The sequence below is a fragment of the Salmo salar genome, chromosome 13 (assembly GCF_965601325.2).
Source record: "Salmo salar chromosome 13, fSalSal1, whole genome shotgun sequence".
In the NCBI taxonomy this organism is placed as follows: domain Eukaryota; kingdom Metazoa; phylum Chordata; class Actinopteri; order Salmoniformes; family Salmonidae; genus Salmo; species Salmo salar.
The window spans coordinates 23,301,889-23,318,619 of NC_138303.1; the positions used below are offsets into that span (position 1 = coordinate 23,301,889).

Below are 16,731 nucleotides of genomic sequence, written 5' to 3' on the forward strand. Positions count from 1 at the left end.
TGAAATTGTTGCATGTTGTGTTTATATTTTTTATCAGTATAGTGTACAATAAGTGCAAGATGCATATTACCTGTTCTATTGGTTAAATACAGTTCCTGTTCAAATCCTTATGATGCCACTGTGAGAATTGGTCAGATGGAACATGGTTTGTGTCCCTTAGGTTCAACGCAGACCACAGTTCATAAACACAGCATATTCCAGGAAATATTTGACAATAACCTTTGGTAATTCGATATTCCTCCTCAACATAGAATTATGTAAAACATAACATGTGCTTCCATTCTAAAGCCACTACAGATCTAGTGCTAAATGAAATGGAGATGTTTTGTAGAGTCATGTAGAGAGAATACTTGTACAGTATGTTCAAAAGTACCAGCATTAAAAGTAGCAGTGCTAGTATCTTCACCTTAACCTCAAAGGTTAAGGTGAACCTTCCAGATAATATCTTAGTGAACAATTCATGGATGTGCCGGGATGAAGACAAGGAAATTGTTGTTCGTCTTCCAGTCTAGGTATCTTTATTCTTTATACCCCACATCACCGGACGGACTTTCCCTCTGAAAATAACTCCACAACAGTTTGCAACAAATATGACTGCATTTATTGTCTTTTTATCTCTTTGTGTGTCTACTAGCTATAATGGAGGTTAAAGATACAAGAAGAACAGAGTCTGTCTTCCGGTAATTCTGTTTGCAGAGCAGGTTTCACTTTCAAAGTCATCCTCCAGTGACAGGTTGTGTGACCTTTCCGACCTGTGATTGATCATGACCTCTGACCTTTGTGGTTGAGATGTACACTGAAATGGCCTTATGTTTCCTTGAGGACATCATGGGACATTTCCATCCTGTCCTGTTTAGTTTCAGAGAAATCACTCTACATTACAGTAAATGTTAAGTTTTGTTGAAGTTGAATTGCTTCACCCCTCTTACCAGTATGAATGGTGGGCAGACAATTTTTATTTGTCCACAAATGTTGTGGAAAAATACACTAGCTCATACACGTTTTATAAATAATGACCTAGCCAGCTGGCACATGGTGAGAGAAAACAAATAATCGAGAGAGGGAGAGAAGAGACAAAAAAGAAAGTGAGAAGGTATAGAGAAAAGAGAGATAAGATAGAGAGAAGAGAGAGAAGATTGAATGAAGAGAAAAGAGTGAAGAGAGAGAAAAGAGAAAAGAGAGAGAATGAAGAGAGAGAAAAGAGAGAGTGAAGAGAGAGAGAATGAAATGAGAGAAAAGATAGAGAGAAGAGAGAATGAAGAGAAAAGAGTGAAGAGAGAGAAAAGAGAAAAGAGAGAGAATGAAGAGAGAGAAAAGAGAGAGTGAAGAGAGAGAGAATGAAATGAGAGAAAAGATAGAGAGAAGAGAGAGCGAAGACAGAGAAACGAGAGAGAGACGACACTATGCTGTGAAAGGCATCTTCAGTGTGGCGGGAACAGCAGAACAGAAGATAAATCACCCAACCGGTTTTCTACATCCACCCCTGGATCCTACACATACAGTGTGTGCTATTTTCACGCCATCAGTTCCCACATTAGATCCACACTCTGTAGACCAAAGCCTGCCAGAACTAAGGACTTTAACACTGTCTGATATCAATTCATCTCTAGCTCAACTTCAGAGGATAAATCATATTAATATTGTGACTCAAAATAGAAGACATCTGGATAGTTTATTTCTGTACAGACATTAAGATGCTCGTGTTTCTGCGGTCAGTGAATGAGGAACACTTTGTTTTCTGCTGGAGTTTCCCCTGATGAAAAACAGACATTCTCAGAACTTAGAGTGCAAACAAAATTCCTTGACTGCAGACAATAACACTAATATAGACATTTCCAATAAACAAGCTTTATTCTTGTTACATCATGACAATGTAGACAGTGATATTACATGAGGATTGTTAAAAAAAATTAACTATGACATCAGCATGCCATATGATATATAACACAAAATAAGTGAGTTGTTGTTAGCTGCACGTCAATGATCGTCAACTAAAAACAAAGATGTATTCTGATTGGGTGATAAGAGGTGAAAAGTGCAATTGGAACAGATTGAATTCAAAATGATGACTTGACAGGGCAGAATGCAAGAAGTGTAAAATGATGGGGACAAAGGGCAGGCCCTGTGATAAAGAGACAGAGAAAGAGAGAAAGAGAAACGCGACAAGTGTAAGAGAGTGTAAGTGAGAAATACAGGCTTATTGTAAGAGACAGTAACAGAGACAAAGAGAGTATGAAGGAAGTAAGAGCAAGAGAGAGTAAAAGCTTGGTGGCTACGCAGAGGCTCCTGTCAGACTGCTGTGGCAAAGCCTATGCGGTTGTTGCGACGGTCAAACTCTGTGTAGTAGCGGGCGATGAAGTTGGCTCCCAGGATCCAGATAGGGCCAGTAGGAGGCGGCACATCCAAACCCCTAAAGGTCACACTACAGATGTCCTCTCCAAACTGAGATTGCTGCAGACGGAGAGCAAATCATAAAAAAATACTGATAAAGACTTCCATAATATTGCATTTATAAAACATACATGTCACATCTATAACACAAAGTAAACATGACATAGTAGCTACAAAGATAAACATGACAATTGCCCTGTACAGTATATCCCAGTTGTGCCAATTTCCGTTACTTACCCATAAGATGTAGTCCTCCTCAGTGAGTGAGTACTCATGGCCTCCGAGGTGGAAGGTGACACTGGGTAAGGACTTCACCAGGTCACAGTTTACAGTGTACTGAAAGGAGAACAAACAACACATCTTATTCCACCCATAAGGTAAGGTAAGATGTTAGTTAAGAGACTGTTTAGGCAATAAAGATACAGTCTGTGGCTCTGTGATGTACATACCCCTCCCTCTGCCAGTTCTGTGGCTCCAATGGTTTTCATCAGTACAGACACAGAGGAGGCGGGGCCTGTGATGTAGGAGGAGCCTGTGTCAATCACTGCCGTACAGCCTTCCTTACAGAACAGCATCTCCTCCCCCACTGTCACCCTGGGAGAGAGAGAGAAAAAGAGAGAGAAAATTACACACACATGTAAAGATCATTGACACAGGCAAATGTGTATATACTGACCCACAGATAAACAAACAAACAAACAGACAGAAACAGACAGACAACTTGCACATCAGTGGAGGTTGGTGAGAAGAGCTATAGGAGGATGGGCTCATTGTAATGGCTGGACTGGAATTAATGGAACGGAGTCAAACGTAGTTTCCATATATTTGATACCCTTGCATTTATTCCATTCTAGCATTACAATGAGCTTGTCCTCCTATAGCTCCCCCCACCAGCCTCCACTGTTGCACATGCACACATACACACATAGCTGTCACATCTCACCCTTTCATGTTGACCTCCCATTTTCCTGCCTCACTGGTGCCCATGTAGTTGAAGGTACCAGTGTAGTACTCTGGGTCTGTTCCTCCCATCACTAGCTCTCCACCTGGTTTGTGCATTGGGTCCCTGAGAGAAGAAAAACAAATTGCCCGGATTACTATTCATAGGTTGCATCTTCATCAATCGGTTGCATCATGCCATTGTTGTGCACGTTCTCAAGCCGCCCTCTGCCTTAGTGGTGCCAAAAAGTTGTAATAAGCTCAGTCATTCTGAACGGGGGCCACCCAGTGGGCAAAACCTGATTGAATCAGTGTTGTTTCCACTTCATTTCAACCAAAGAAATCTTTGTGATGTTGAATCAATGTGGAAAACTGATTGGATTTGCAAAAAGTCATCAACATAAGATTTCACATTGAATTCACGATAGTTGATGACTCAACCAGAAGAGGCTGGTGGAAGGAGCTATAGGAGGACGGGCTCATTGTAATGACTGGAATGGAGTCAACAGATTGGAGTCAAACACGTTGTTTCCATGTGTTTGGTACCATTCTATTGATTCCATTCCAGCCATCATAATGAGCCTGTCCTCCTATAGCTCTTCCCACCAGCCTCCTCTGGACTCAACAAAATGTAAATCAAAAGTAGACATTGAAATGACATCCGTGCCCAGTGGGTAATGACTGTTTCATCTAAATTTCACTATATTAGCCTGGAAATACAGTGACATTGCTAAAGTAGGCAAATATTTTGTTAAACATGGACTTAAAGGAGGTTGGTATAATACTGTGAAAATTATGATAATGCACTTTTAGTGTAATAGCTGTTTGAAATTGACATTTCTGCCTGTTTTGGTGGGATGGAGTCTTGGCCTGCCAGGTGACACCGCCAGGCAATAAATTTGTTAATAGATCAATAAGAAATACAGTTCCAAACCTCTCTGCCAATATCAGCTAGTTCTCAGTTTTCCCCTCCCCACTCAGACCATTTAAAGACAGTCCTAGCTAAATTATTGCTTGAGAAATGTCTCTTTCCTAAGAAGCTATGTTTGATTCTTATTGACCATTTCAATTTGAAAACAATCACAGTAAGGTACATAATTGGTACGTAGAAATTATTTGATATTGAGATAAAAGGTCCAATGCAGCCATTTTTAAGTAAAAAGAAGTCTACTTATCTCAAGTCTGAATCACGCCCTATACGAACAGTGACAGTGAAATCACCTACTTGCTATAATAGACAGAGAAGACCTCCTCCTTGAGGACGTGTTGGGACATGATGCGGTCGAACACAGGGGTGATGCCGTCGATGGCCACGTTGGGGTAGCCCATCCCAAGGACCCCGTCAAACTTGGCAAAGATGAAGGGGATGGCAGGCAGGGCTGTGGCCTCTGCAAATACCTGGACCACTGGGATGCCACCCACCTGGAGAATGCACAGAGTAAGATATAAATTGTCCCTCAATACCTAGATCCAGGTTTCACCTCTAGTAAGATAATCCTTTGGTAGATCAGTACTAATGGGCAATGTCTACTATTATTCCCATATTGATCACAAAAAAGCATGTTTAAAAGGGATGATAGGAAACATATGAGGAGAAAGGGTACGAAGATTATTTTCTTAGAGTGGTGTAACGTTACACTGACCACAACCACATCCTCACTCAGGAATCCCCTGACGTTTCCAGAGGCATACTGGATGGAGAAACCTGTCCCGTTCTTGATGTGCGTCCGGGACTTGGAACCGTCGTATCTGTTGTGGGTAACTGTGAGTTCAAAGGTCATTGTGTCATAATCGTCCAGGAACATCCTTATCTCTGGTGAAGCAATTAAACATACAGGTTTTATGTGTGTGTGTGTGGGAGGCCAGGGGGACGTGCTCATTTTGGAAGTGGGCTGCTCATTTGACGGCTACATGTAGCAGGCCATTGCTGTCATGTCCTGACCCTAGTAAGATGTCATTTTCTATAGTAGAGTAGGTCAGGGCATGACAGGGGGTGTTTTGTGTTTTTCTATGTTTGTGTTCTAGGTTTTCTATTTCTATGTTGATCTCCAATTGGAGGCAGCTGGTCCTCGTTGTCTCTGATTGGAGATCATATTTAAGTAGGGGTTTTTCTTCCTGGGTTTTTGTGGGTAGTTGTTTTCCATTTTGTCAAGTGTACCTGACAGAACTGTTGGCTGTCGTTTTGTTGTTTTGTTTACGTGTCTTCATTAAAGTTAAGAAATGAGCACTCTACACGCTGCGCCTTGGTCCCCGTTTTACGACCCACGTTACAGAACTACCCACCATGACTGGATCAAGTGGCGTGCCCGGGCAGAAATGGACACCTGGTCACATACAGAGTGGATGGAGAGGAGGAACTGGGGCCAGGTAATCGATAGATATCGGAGCCTACCTGGGAAAAACGAGAGGCAGCCCCACAAAAAATTTGGGGGGGCACACGGGTAGTTTGGCTGGGCCAGGGGTGAGGCCTGAGTCAACTACCCGTGCTTTTTGTGGTAAGCATGTGCCTGTCTCTCGCACTCTCTCTCCAGTGCGCCTCCATAGCACAGTACATCTTGTGCCTGCTCCTCGCGCTCTCCCTCCAGTGCGCATCCATAACCCAGTACGGCCGGTGCCTGCTTTGAGCACTCGGTCCTCAGTGCGTCTCCCCAGTCCGGTGAGACCGGTTCCTGCTCCACGTACAAAGCCTCCAGTGATAATCGATGGTCCGACGCTTGTAGAGATGATCCATGGCACTAAGCCTTTAGTGATGATCCATGGCCCGGAGCCTGTAGGGATATTCCATGGCACGAAGCCTGAAGAGGTAATCCATGGCCCGGAACCTGAAGAAATAATCCTTGGCAAAAAGCCTGGAGGGATAATAAATGGTCCGGAGCCTGTAGGGATCAACCATGGCATGAAGCCTGTAGGAATAATCCATGGCCCGGCACTTGTAGAGATAATCCATGGTAAGAAGCCTCCAGTGATGATCCTTGGCGCGGAACCTGTAGAGACGATCCATGGCATGGAGCCAGCAGCAACGGTCACTAGTCCGGAGCTTCCGGCGACGCTCCTCAGCCCGGAGCCTCCGGCGACGCTCCTCAGCCCGGAGTCTCCGGCGACGCTCTTCAGGCCGGAGCCTCCGGCGACGCTCTTCAGCCCGGAGCCTCCGGCGACGCTCTTCAGCCCGGAGCCTCCGGCGACGCTCTTCAGCCCGGAGCCTCCGGCGGCGGCCTGCAGCCCGGAGTCTCCGGCGGCGGTCTGCAGCCCGGAACCTCCAGCAATGATCTACAGTCCGGGTCTTTCGACGACGATCCACGGTCAGGTGGTAATAAAGCAGCAAGGATCAGCGGGTGGAGCGGGGAGTACACCCAGAACCGGAGCCGCCTCCTATGCTGGAGGTTAAGGTTATGTGGACTGCATTTGAGCCGCCATAGACAATTTTCACCCTCCCTACCCTGCCTTTTGTTTTGTGTTTTTTTGTTTGTTGGTTTGTTGCATTCGGAGTCTGCACGTTTGGGGGGGGGGGGGGGGTACAGTCACATCCTGACCATAGTAAGATGTTATTTTCTATGGTAGAGTAGGTCAGGGCGTGACTGGGGTGTTGTGTTTTTCCATGTTTTCTATTTCTATGTTTAAGTTCTAGTTTTTCTATTTCTATGTTGGGGTTGATCTCCAATTGGAGGCAGCTTGTCCTCGTTACCTCTGATTGGAGATCATATTTAAGTAGGGATTTTTCTTCCTGGGTTTTTGTGGGTTATCTTTTGAGTAGTGTTTGTTTCTCTCTGCGTCACGGTTTGTTGTTTTTGTAAATTCAGTTAATTTGTGTATTGCAAAAGTTTCACGGATTTAATAAAATGTGGAACTACAACCACGCTGCACTTTGGTCCGATCCTTTCGATAGCCGTGACAATTGCAGAGAAGCTGCATAAGTACCAGCCCCTTGTGGCATGCTTGGACACCCTCTGGTGTAGGTGCAAGCTGGAGGCTCTGATATTTGGCAGTCTCGGCCATGTACACAGGCTTGCAGTGCATGGCCTCCAGATTGCGGGCCTAACAAAAACTAGGGCAAAGCTATTGGGTAGGTACTGTTCTGTTCAGCAGTCGTGGGCAACCTCGCTGGTTGGAGAAGGAGGTGCTTTCTGTATCCTTGAATGCCATGCATACGGGGAACTTTGAATTGGTTGGATCCTTTTTTTTGTAAATTTGATTAGTGGATTAAAATAAAATATTTAAAATGTGTTTGCATGTGTGTGCGCATGCGTGTGCATGTGTGTAGGGCCATCATGCACCCCAAAAATATGAGGTGGCACAAAGTATGCTAGCATGGCTCGGTGTATGGCATGGCTCTGTGTATTTGGCTAAGGTGTATGTAAACTTCCGACTTCAACTGTACATTGTTCAAATACTTTGAGGAACTATTGTCATTCTCAATTGATTCTAAAAATAGACTTAATTTACTTGCTGTTTAAGGTGAAGAAAAATAACTTTGAGAAGCTCAACAGCTCATTAGGAGTGGTGAGTCAAGACAATTAGAAATACTATCAGACATCCCCAAATGGGCACATTTAAAGACCTACATTTGCACGCAGGCCAGGTAGACTAGTCCTACTTCTATATGCGTAATCAGGTGAGCGTCCTTACTCACCACTGACTGGAGCATTTCAAACAAAAGACAATGAATGAATTGACAAAAACTCATAAATGGAATGAAATAAACAAAAACTTGTTTCTCACAAGTGTAGCATAGGTTGTGAGTTCTTCAAGACACTGTGACAATGAAAAATGGTAAATGACTTATAATAAATTGAATGCATTAAAAGAAATTACCATAACCAAACAAATGTCACAGATTAAAAATTATAGCAATTAACGATAAATGTAAACTAGTACTTATGATATATGTAATGGGGAATTTATAGACACAGTGAACAATGCACACAATTAAGTTTATGAAACTATGAACCCATGAAATGGCGGGAGAGAGCGCATTCTGGAGAGAGACGTTCCTTGTGCATCTGAGACACAATCCCCATATTCTTGGACTGTGGCGTCACCCCGGAGTCCTCAATGCATTAGTCCACTGAGACAGGTGCAAATCAGACAGGTGTTTCATGAAAAAAATATATATTTGCGACAGATTGACCAAAAAAAAATCAAATGTTTTCAATATATATATATTTATTTTGTCATACAGTATTCCATATAAGGCAACCAGACCTTTTGGCATTTTCACATTATACCCTTAACCTTGTAATAAATCAAATATAGTGATGCAAAACTTGACATTTATGCCATCCATTGTGACATTGTTCTAGGATAACCAACCTTTCAATTAATGTCAATGCATCATTAGCCATTAATGCTAGGTTACACCGTTTTTTCTGATAACAGTCTCCAGTATCAACATTTCCAAGCAACCAAAAACAGGGAGAAGGGGTGTAATGGATATTATATGATTAAAGGTTTGACAAAATTATTTCACCCTGAAAATGTATAACCGAGTGATTATAAGGTTAATGTACTAATGTGTGTGCATGGGACAAGCTGAGACTTTAATATGTAGCAATGTACGTGAGACGTTCAAGGAGAAGGGGAACTATTAACAGACAGCAGTCAACTTGTGACCACAGAGGAACTGATAACAGGAAGAAGGTCTCCCTGTCCCGGGGAGGGGAGAAACATTGAGGCTACAGTAGATTAGGTCCCAGGTGCAAGATATGATAAACAATGTATGTGTTGTAGAAAAGTTTGTAAACTGCATCGTCAGTGTTAGAGAAGAGGAGGGGCATTTGTATGACGATATGTGTAATATAAAAGGCTGTGTGCATTGTATGGATTTTAGAGCTCTCGTAAATAAACGTTCTGATCATTGTAGGCTGGGTCTCAGTCTGTTTCCTTCAACCAGAACCTTACAACTTCTGGTGTACAAACTGAGTAGTTAATTTGAAGTTCGGTTTAACCTGTCTGGGATAGGTGGCCGGATAAAAAAATGTACCCGATTTAAACTGGTTACTACTCTTGCCCAGAAACGAGAATATGCATATTATTAGTAGATTTGGATAGAAAACACTCTAAAGTTTCTAAAACTGTTTGAATGGTGTCTGTGAGTATAACAGAACTCATATGGCAGGCAAAAACCTGAGAAAATTACAAGCAGGAAGTGGCCTGTCTGACAATTTGTAGTCCTTCTGTTGCATCTCTATCGAAATTACAGTATCTGTGCTGTTACATGCCACTTTCTAAGGCTTCCATTGGATCTCTAAAGCCTTCAGAAAGTGGAATGATGCGTCTCCTGTCTCTGGGCAGATAACAGCAGCAGAGTTTGTCAGTGGACTGCCTGGTGACAGAGAGACTGGAGATGCGCGTTCACGAGACCTTGACATTTTTTTCTTTCACTCTTTGAATGAATACAACGTTGTCCGGTTGGAATATTATTGCTATTTTATGAGAAAAATTGCATAAAAATGGATTTTAAACAGCGTTTGACATGCTTCTAAATACGGTAAAGGAACATTTTGAATTTTTTTGTCACTAAATGCGCTCGCGCGTTACCCTTTGGATAGTGACCTGAACGCACGAACAAAACAACATTTGTTGTTGAAGTAGAAGTCCTGGGAGTGCATTCTGACAAAGAACAGCAAAGGTAATCCAATTTTTCTAATAGTAATTCTGAGTTTAGGTTGCCCCAAACTTGGCGGGTGTCAAATTAGCTAGCCGTGATGGCTGAGCTATGTAGTCAGAATATTGCAAAATGTGCTTTCGCCGAAAAGCTATTTTAAAATCTGACATAGCGAATGCATAAAGGAGTTCTGTATCTATAATTCTTAAAATAATTGTTATGTATTTTGTCAACGTTTATGGTGAGTAATTTAGTAAATTCACCGGAAGTTTGCGGTGGGTATGCTAGTTCTGAACGTCACATGCTAATGTAAAAAGCTGTTTTTTGATATTAATATAAACTTGATTGAACAAAACATGCATGTATTGTATAACATAATGTCCTAGGATTGTCATCTGATGAAGATCAAAGGTTAGTGCTGCATTTAGCTGTGGTTTGGGTTTTTGTGATATATATGCTTGCTTTGAAAATGGCTGTGTGATTATTTTTGGCAGGGTACTCCCCTGACATAATCTAATGTTTTGCTTTTGCTGTAAAGCCTTTTTGAAATCGGACAATGTGGTTAGATTAACGAGAGTCTTATCTTTCAAATGGTGTTAAATAGTCATATGTTTGAGAAATTGAAGTTATAGCATTTTTGAGGTTTTTGTATTTCGCGCCACGCGATTCCACTGGCTGTTGAACAGAGTGGGACGCAAACGTCCCACCTAGCCCAGAGAGGTTTTAAGAACATTGATAACTTAATTCCCGTAACAAGGGGAAATCTGTAGACATGCTGAGATTAAAGAACATCATCTTTGCCTTCACAAGATCATAACATATTCAAATACAGTATGTCCTCTTTTATGTTTTACACCTTCAGCAGAGGAATTATATTTCTGAGTGCATGATATTACGTTTAACTAGTATATATGATGTTCTATGGATGGTTTTAAACTGCAGTAATTTATGTCTGAGATTATATCCATGACATATCTGTATACATTCATCATTATCAATAGTGCCTCCCAGGTCTTCCTCACGTTTTTGTTTGACCTGTTTTGTGTCATCGGGAAAAGCCTCTATCAACCATTGATCCAGTTTAGAAATCAACTTTACAGGGTTGTTACACTGCCTTAAAATAGTTTCAATCTTTGAAGCTTCCGGCTTGTCCAGTGTTAATAAAATGTTGTTTCTGCAAAAAAAGTTAACCTCAGTGTCGTCACAGACTGGTCTCCCCATGGTTGCCTGACCTGCTGAGACCCCTGTCACCATCTGATCCTACTCAGAGGCATGACAATGTATTACCATGATGTACATTTATACATTATATTATCCAAGAATAGAATCAATGGTTCAATAATTGAAATTACTATTATTCCCAGATCCCAGGCTACAGCCTACCCATCAACAAAAAAAGTAATGTTGTATCCGTTCACTGATTGTTATAATAATACACTGCAAATTTCACTTAAGCTCTGTAGACTGGTCTTCCCTGGCTGTCTGACCCTGCTGGGACACCTGTCACCATCTGATCCTGCTAAGACATGATGAGCATAGTGTTGTGTACTGACTGTGCACCATGACACTGTAGCCTGTAGAGCTGTTTATACCGTGTCCATGTGAAAAGTAGAGAATTAGCTATGGAAACTGACAGATCAATAGCCGTTACATTGCTATACTGACTAATAAAAACTCACATTGCACTGTAAAAAAACGTCAGCATATTGGTCTTCAGTTTGGCCACTGGTTTCATCATTTGATTCAGGTCTAGCGTGATTGAGGCAAAAATAATAGTAAAGTTAGTGAGCTAGCTAGCTCTAATGGTACATCAACTGGCAAAAACTAGCCTAGTCAATTTACTTCTGTTGAAATGGAACAAAAAGGCTACAAACATTTCCATACACACAACAGCTAGTAGATGCTGCTACGTGACAGACAACTAGAGGCTAGAGCTGAACTAGTTGTGGTAGCTACAAGCTAGCTAGTTCATTTTCTTCAGACAGAACTTCAGTCGAGAGAGAATGAAACATTAGCTAGCGTTACATGTCAGTTACACTACTAGCTCAGCACTGTGAATAAATAAACATTTTTCTGTTAAGTCAAACAAAAGTTACCTTGCCTGCTACGTCAGTCAAATAAAGAGAAGCGAGTTTCTGCTCTGCTTGCTTTTATAACTCAGAGAAAAAGTGCAACACACAGAGACGGCAGCTGCAGACAACAGCACCGTGCTGGCCCTATAATAATAGCTTTGCCTTCACTGTCCGTACACACTGTAGTGTCCACGCAGTCCTAAATCCAGCCGTCTGTTATCGGCAAACTGCCGACTGACCGCTTTGAGGCATCCGCATGGTCCTAAAGCACACCGATGCCACTTTTTGTATCACAGTGCAATTTTAAAACTGGGGTGGGGGGGCCAAAAATTCCATTTTAGAATGTGGGAGGGGTCAAGTCCCCCCGTCCCCAGTGAAAGTTACACCCTTGCACTTATGGGAGATTCTAGAGCGGCGCCTGAGACAGTGTTTTCCACCACCATCAACAAAACACCAAATTATGGAATTTCTCGTGGAAAAATTGTGTCGCATCCCTGTGTTTCCTTTATTTTGGCAGTTACATGTAGTTAGATAAGCGGTCTACTCTAACTTGATTGTTGGCTTCTTGGTAGCTAGTTATGAGGTTGGGAAATTGGAAACTTATCTGGGTTAGTTAAAGCCAACTTCATAAAATGTGTAGGTGGCTAGTAGTATTACAGAGAAACAACATTGTTTTTCCAAGAGGACAGATCTGAGGGGGCACTTGCCCCTGTGCCCCCTATGGACATGACGTCTCTGAATGTGTGTGTGTGGGTGTGTGCTCTGTACTTACAGCAGGCAGTATAGAGAGGGGAACAGCTTTTTGAGGGCACCCACAGGTTGGCTGAGCCTGTATCAAACACTACGTTGAACATCTGGGCAGGAGAACCAATACTGATCTCCCCATAGTACTGGGTCTGAGGAGCAGAGAGAAGAAGCAGCAATGAATAATTGACTCAACTGAGTTTGGCACGTGCTTTGTGTTCTCTCATTTGGAACATAATGTTTCCATGTCAATTGCATCTACAGTATGGGTGGTCAGTGCAGTGTCTCTCACATCCAGGTAGTTGGTGAGGGGGGTGGGGGCTGTCCCGTTGCTGGGGGAGAGGTCATCTTTGCTCTTCTGGGCCAATTCAGCGAATAACTGCGCTGGGGACACGCCCATCTCATGTAGGGTTTCTCTTATGGAGGGCATCTTCTTCAGACTGATCCTGATTAGATATGATGACAGTGAGGAAAGATCATCCAATAGAATGATACATAGGAAGTGAGCAGGGGTGGGATGGGACTGGGGGGTATACAATGCATTCTGCAATCATGGACCATTGTTAACATGAGACCATGTGTCACCATGTCTGTAAACGTTGTTTCTACAGCTCTGCCAAAAATACACATTCTCAATTGATTTAGTTTAGAAACATTGTCTGGTTTAAATGGATAAAACACCTCAAAGTATCCATTCAAACTTCTTCACTGTCTAGTTTAACGACAGAGCAGTCAACAACATGGTTTTCCTGCTTTTTATAAATATTGAGGCTGGAATAATACTGTGAAATTGTGAAAATTAGGTTAATACCCTTTCATTTTAAGAGCAGTTTGAAAATAAAATGTTTGTCTATTTTGGTGGGATGGAGTTTTGGCCTGCCTGGTAAATAAGATAATAAACCAGTAAGATAGAGTTCCAAACCTCTGCCAATAGTTTTCAGTTTTCCGCTCCCCACTCAGATCACTCCCAGACAGTCCTCGAAAAATTATTGAGAAATTGCTCTTTGCTAGGAAGCTATTTTGTTTTATTTTTGACCATTTAATTAGAAAATAATCCCAGTAAGTTATTTAATTGCTAACCAGAAATAATTTCATATTGAGGTTCGTTACACATTGCAGAGAAGGACCATAGCATTTAGGTTCATTACACATTGCAGAGTAGGACTGTTGGTTCCACTTTTCCAGGCTCCGTTATTTACTTAACAAATAAGGACTACTCAAAATGTGCACTTATAAATCATATACATTTTAATCAAAATACAGCTGTAGACAGAAGTCAAAGATCAAACATCAAACATACAACTGATGTTTCTGAGTTCTGCAAAATAGGAAACGTCCAAGTTGCTTTTAATATGCTTGCAGTCAACTCCTGTTACTGCCTACGTCAACACCTTCAACTCATGAGACCATGCCCATGCATATACAGTTATAAAAACTTGCAGGAGAGAACACTAGTTCCAGTGTTTTCTAAGGGCTCAGCAGTAATTTTCCACTCCCCAAGTTGCTTTATAGTGGTATGTCTGACTTGTCTCGTTCACTCCCCTGTAGGGTTCTGTGACTAGGAATCTCTTTTAGCCTTGAGGCGCTTTCACAGACACCATGTTTGACTGCAATAGCTCACACATCTCTCAGACCGTTTCTTATAAGGGGCAGAGACTAGAAAATAACTGTGGAACAATACTAAACTTTATAATTAATATATATTGCTAATCTGTAGTTCAGGACCCTATAAATGTAGTGGGGGAGGGGTCTTATAGCCCTTCCCCTTCTATTAATACAGCATAAGCATAATCAATTATAATACATCAAACATTTGGTGCAGCCCCTATCATGACCCCAAGTTGACCCCATCAGGACCATAGCATTTAGGTTCATTACACATTAGAGTAGACAACATACAGTGATAAAAACACAAAGAAAAAGATGGCGTTACCTTTGTAAGGCATGGCTGGTTGTCATCGTCAGTGACAGAGTAATCACACACACACAGCATTGCATCAGCAGGGCCATGGAGACCCTGGAGTGTGAAGGAATATCCGAGGAGATTAAGTTAACAGAGTTAACTTGTGTTTCCTTGTACCGTTCCTCCAGGCAAACCAGCTAGTTGTACATCTGATCTTCTGAATGATTGGCCCCTCTCTGTCTACTCTTTTTATACCAGCTCTGAGCTTTCCTAAAAGAGTCCACCAACCCTTTCCCTCCCTTCTACCTCACCCAGCCCTCCCTTGATAAACAGGTCCCAGAGTGAGATGTGAACTGTGACCCTTGGGAACAGATTGGAGACAGAAAGCAGGGATGAGAGAGAGCGAGAGAGAGAGCTCTCTGACCACGCTGGGTTTACATCACGGCTGCAGGGTGAACATGGATTAAGGCCTGTGAGAAGAGGAGTGGGAGCCTTGGGGTGGGGGAGGGAGGGGATGGAGAAGGGAGAAGCTTTAGGGGGGATAGAGGAGTAGGAAAGGGTGCTGATTTGGATTACCCAGGCGTAGGACACAGAAATGAGCCCTGTGAAACCTGTAAAGGAGTCAATTTATACTTGAATGGTGTGGCGAATTGAATGGTGTGACAAAGGCATTTAATCTATATGTGGCCTGTGGCTATAACATCTGAAACCAATGATTGCCAGATGATACTCATATGTAATATGTAGACAATGCAGAGAAGGGAGAAGCTTTAAAGGGGACAGGGAAATAGGAGAAGGATGCTGACAGGGATTACCCAGTCTTGCCAGATGATGAATTAATCCATCAAAACCTATTGAAATGGACTGTAAAACATTACATGCTAAACAGGCCAGATGTTCATGTATAGTGCCATCTCTTTCCTTTCAGCTGAAGTATACTGTATCTGCTCCAACTTTGCAGTGTATGCTGCAACAGTTTCACTTTATCTTGTCTGCAATAGGAATAGTCAGTAGGGAATGGAGTTAATCCTACATTTTGTTTGTGGGGGTTGTGCTGTGGACTTCAGGCTAGATACTTAATTAGGCTAGCTAATGTCTGTCTGTAGGCTATTAAAGGTCTGTAAATGTATAGGCCTACATACTGTAGGCTATGGGTCAGGGGCTAATCAAGGTCTATGGCTAGCTGAGGTTTCTCTCGCTCAATCTCTCCCTGTTAGCTGTATCAGCCAGATTGGGTTCCCACAGTATCTGCTCTGTGGGGCTGGGGTCATATGTGTACTGTAGTGACCACCCAGCCTAGCAGGAGATATGAGCATCCACGTCAAGCAGAGACTTGGACAGCCTTAGTGGATGTCAGGGGTCAGCCCTTCAGCTATTCCCTGTGGGTAGAACTGCCAGGAACCTGATTGCGTGGTCAACCACACACAGCATACAGGAGTACTGACGACTTCTAGCATCTCAGCCAAGGGGGTGCTCTGGTTTCATGGACAGGGAAGTTTTGGAAATCATGTGTTCTCTTGGAGTGTGATGTCATGAGGAAAAGCAATGATGTGTGCTAACATCAAATCAATTTTGTATTTGCCCTTAATTAACCAACAATGCAGTTCAAGAAATAGAGTTGAGAAAATATTTACTAAATAAACTGAAGTAAAAAATAAAAAGTAACAATAAAATTACATAACAATAACGAGGCTATATACAGGTGGTACCGGTAACTACCTGGACTTAGTTGTACGGGGGTACAACTTAGTCCAGGTAGTTTGTGCATGTAAGTTGGGGTAAAGTTTAGATAATAAACAGCGAGTAGCAGCAGTGTAAAAACAAAGGGGGGGGGGGGGGGGGGGTGTAAATAGTGAATGTAAATAGTTCAGGGGGCCATTTGATTAATTGTTCTTATAACTTGGGGGGGTAGACACTGTTAAGGAGCCTTTTGGACCTAGACTTGGCGCTCCGGTACCACGCGGTAGCAGAGAGAACAGTCTATGTATATAAGTCCTGGATGGCATGAGGCTCGGCCCCAGTGATGTATTGGGCCGTACACTATAAAAAGAGAGGAGAGCTGGTATGAAGTTAAATTCAGG

General features: G+C 42.4%; 1 protein-coding gene across 1 annotated transcript; it reads right to left on the reverse strand.

Moving 5' to 3' along the window:
- Positions 1 to 1,828: 1,828 nt before the first annotated feature.
- LOC106566646 (renin) lies at positions 1,829 to 14,905 on the reverse strand. The gene is made up of 9 exons (XM_014134878.3): positions 14,681 to 14,905; positions 13,040 to 13,193; positions 12,776 to 12,899; positions 4,974 to 5,092; positions 4,556 to 4,752; positions 3,335 to 3,457; positions 2,841 to 2,985; positions 2,629 to 2,727; positions 1,829 to 2,451 (listed from the first exon to the last, which is right to left on the reverse strand). Exons 1-9 carry the CDS (start codon positions 14,755 to 14,757, stop codon positions 2,290 to 2,292), a joined length of 1,200 nt encoding a protein of 399 aa, XP_013990353.3. The 5' UTR covers positions 14,758 to 14,905; the 3' UTR covers positions 1,829 to 2,289.
- Between the last annotated feature and the right edge of the window lie 1,826 nt (positions 14,906 to 16,731).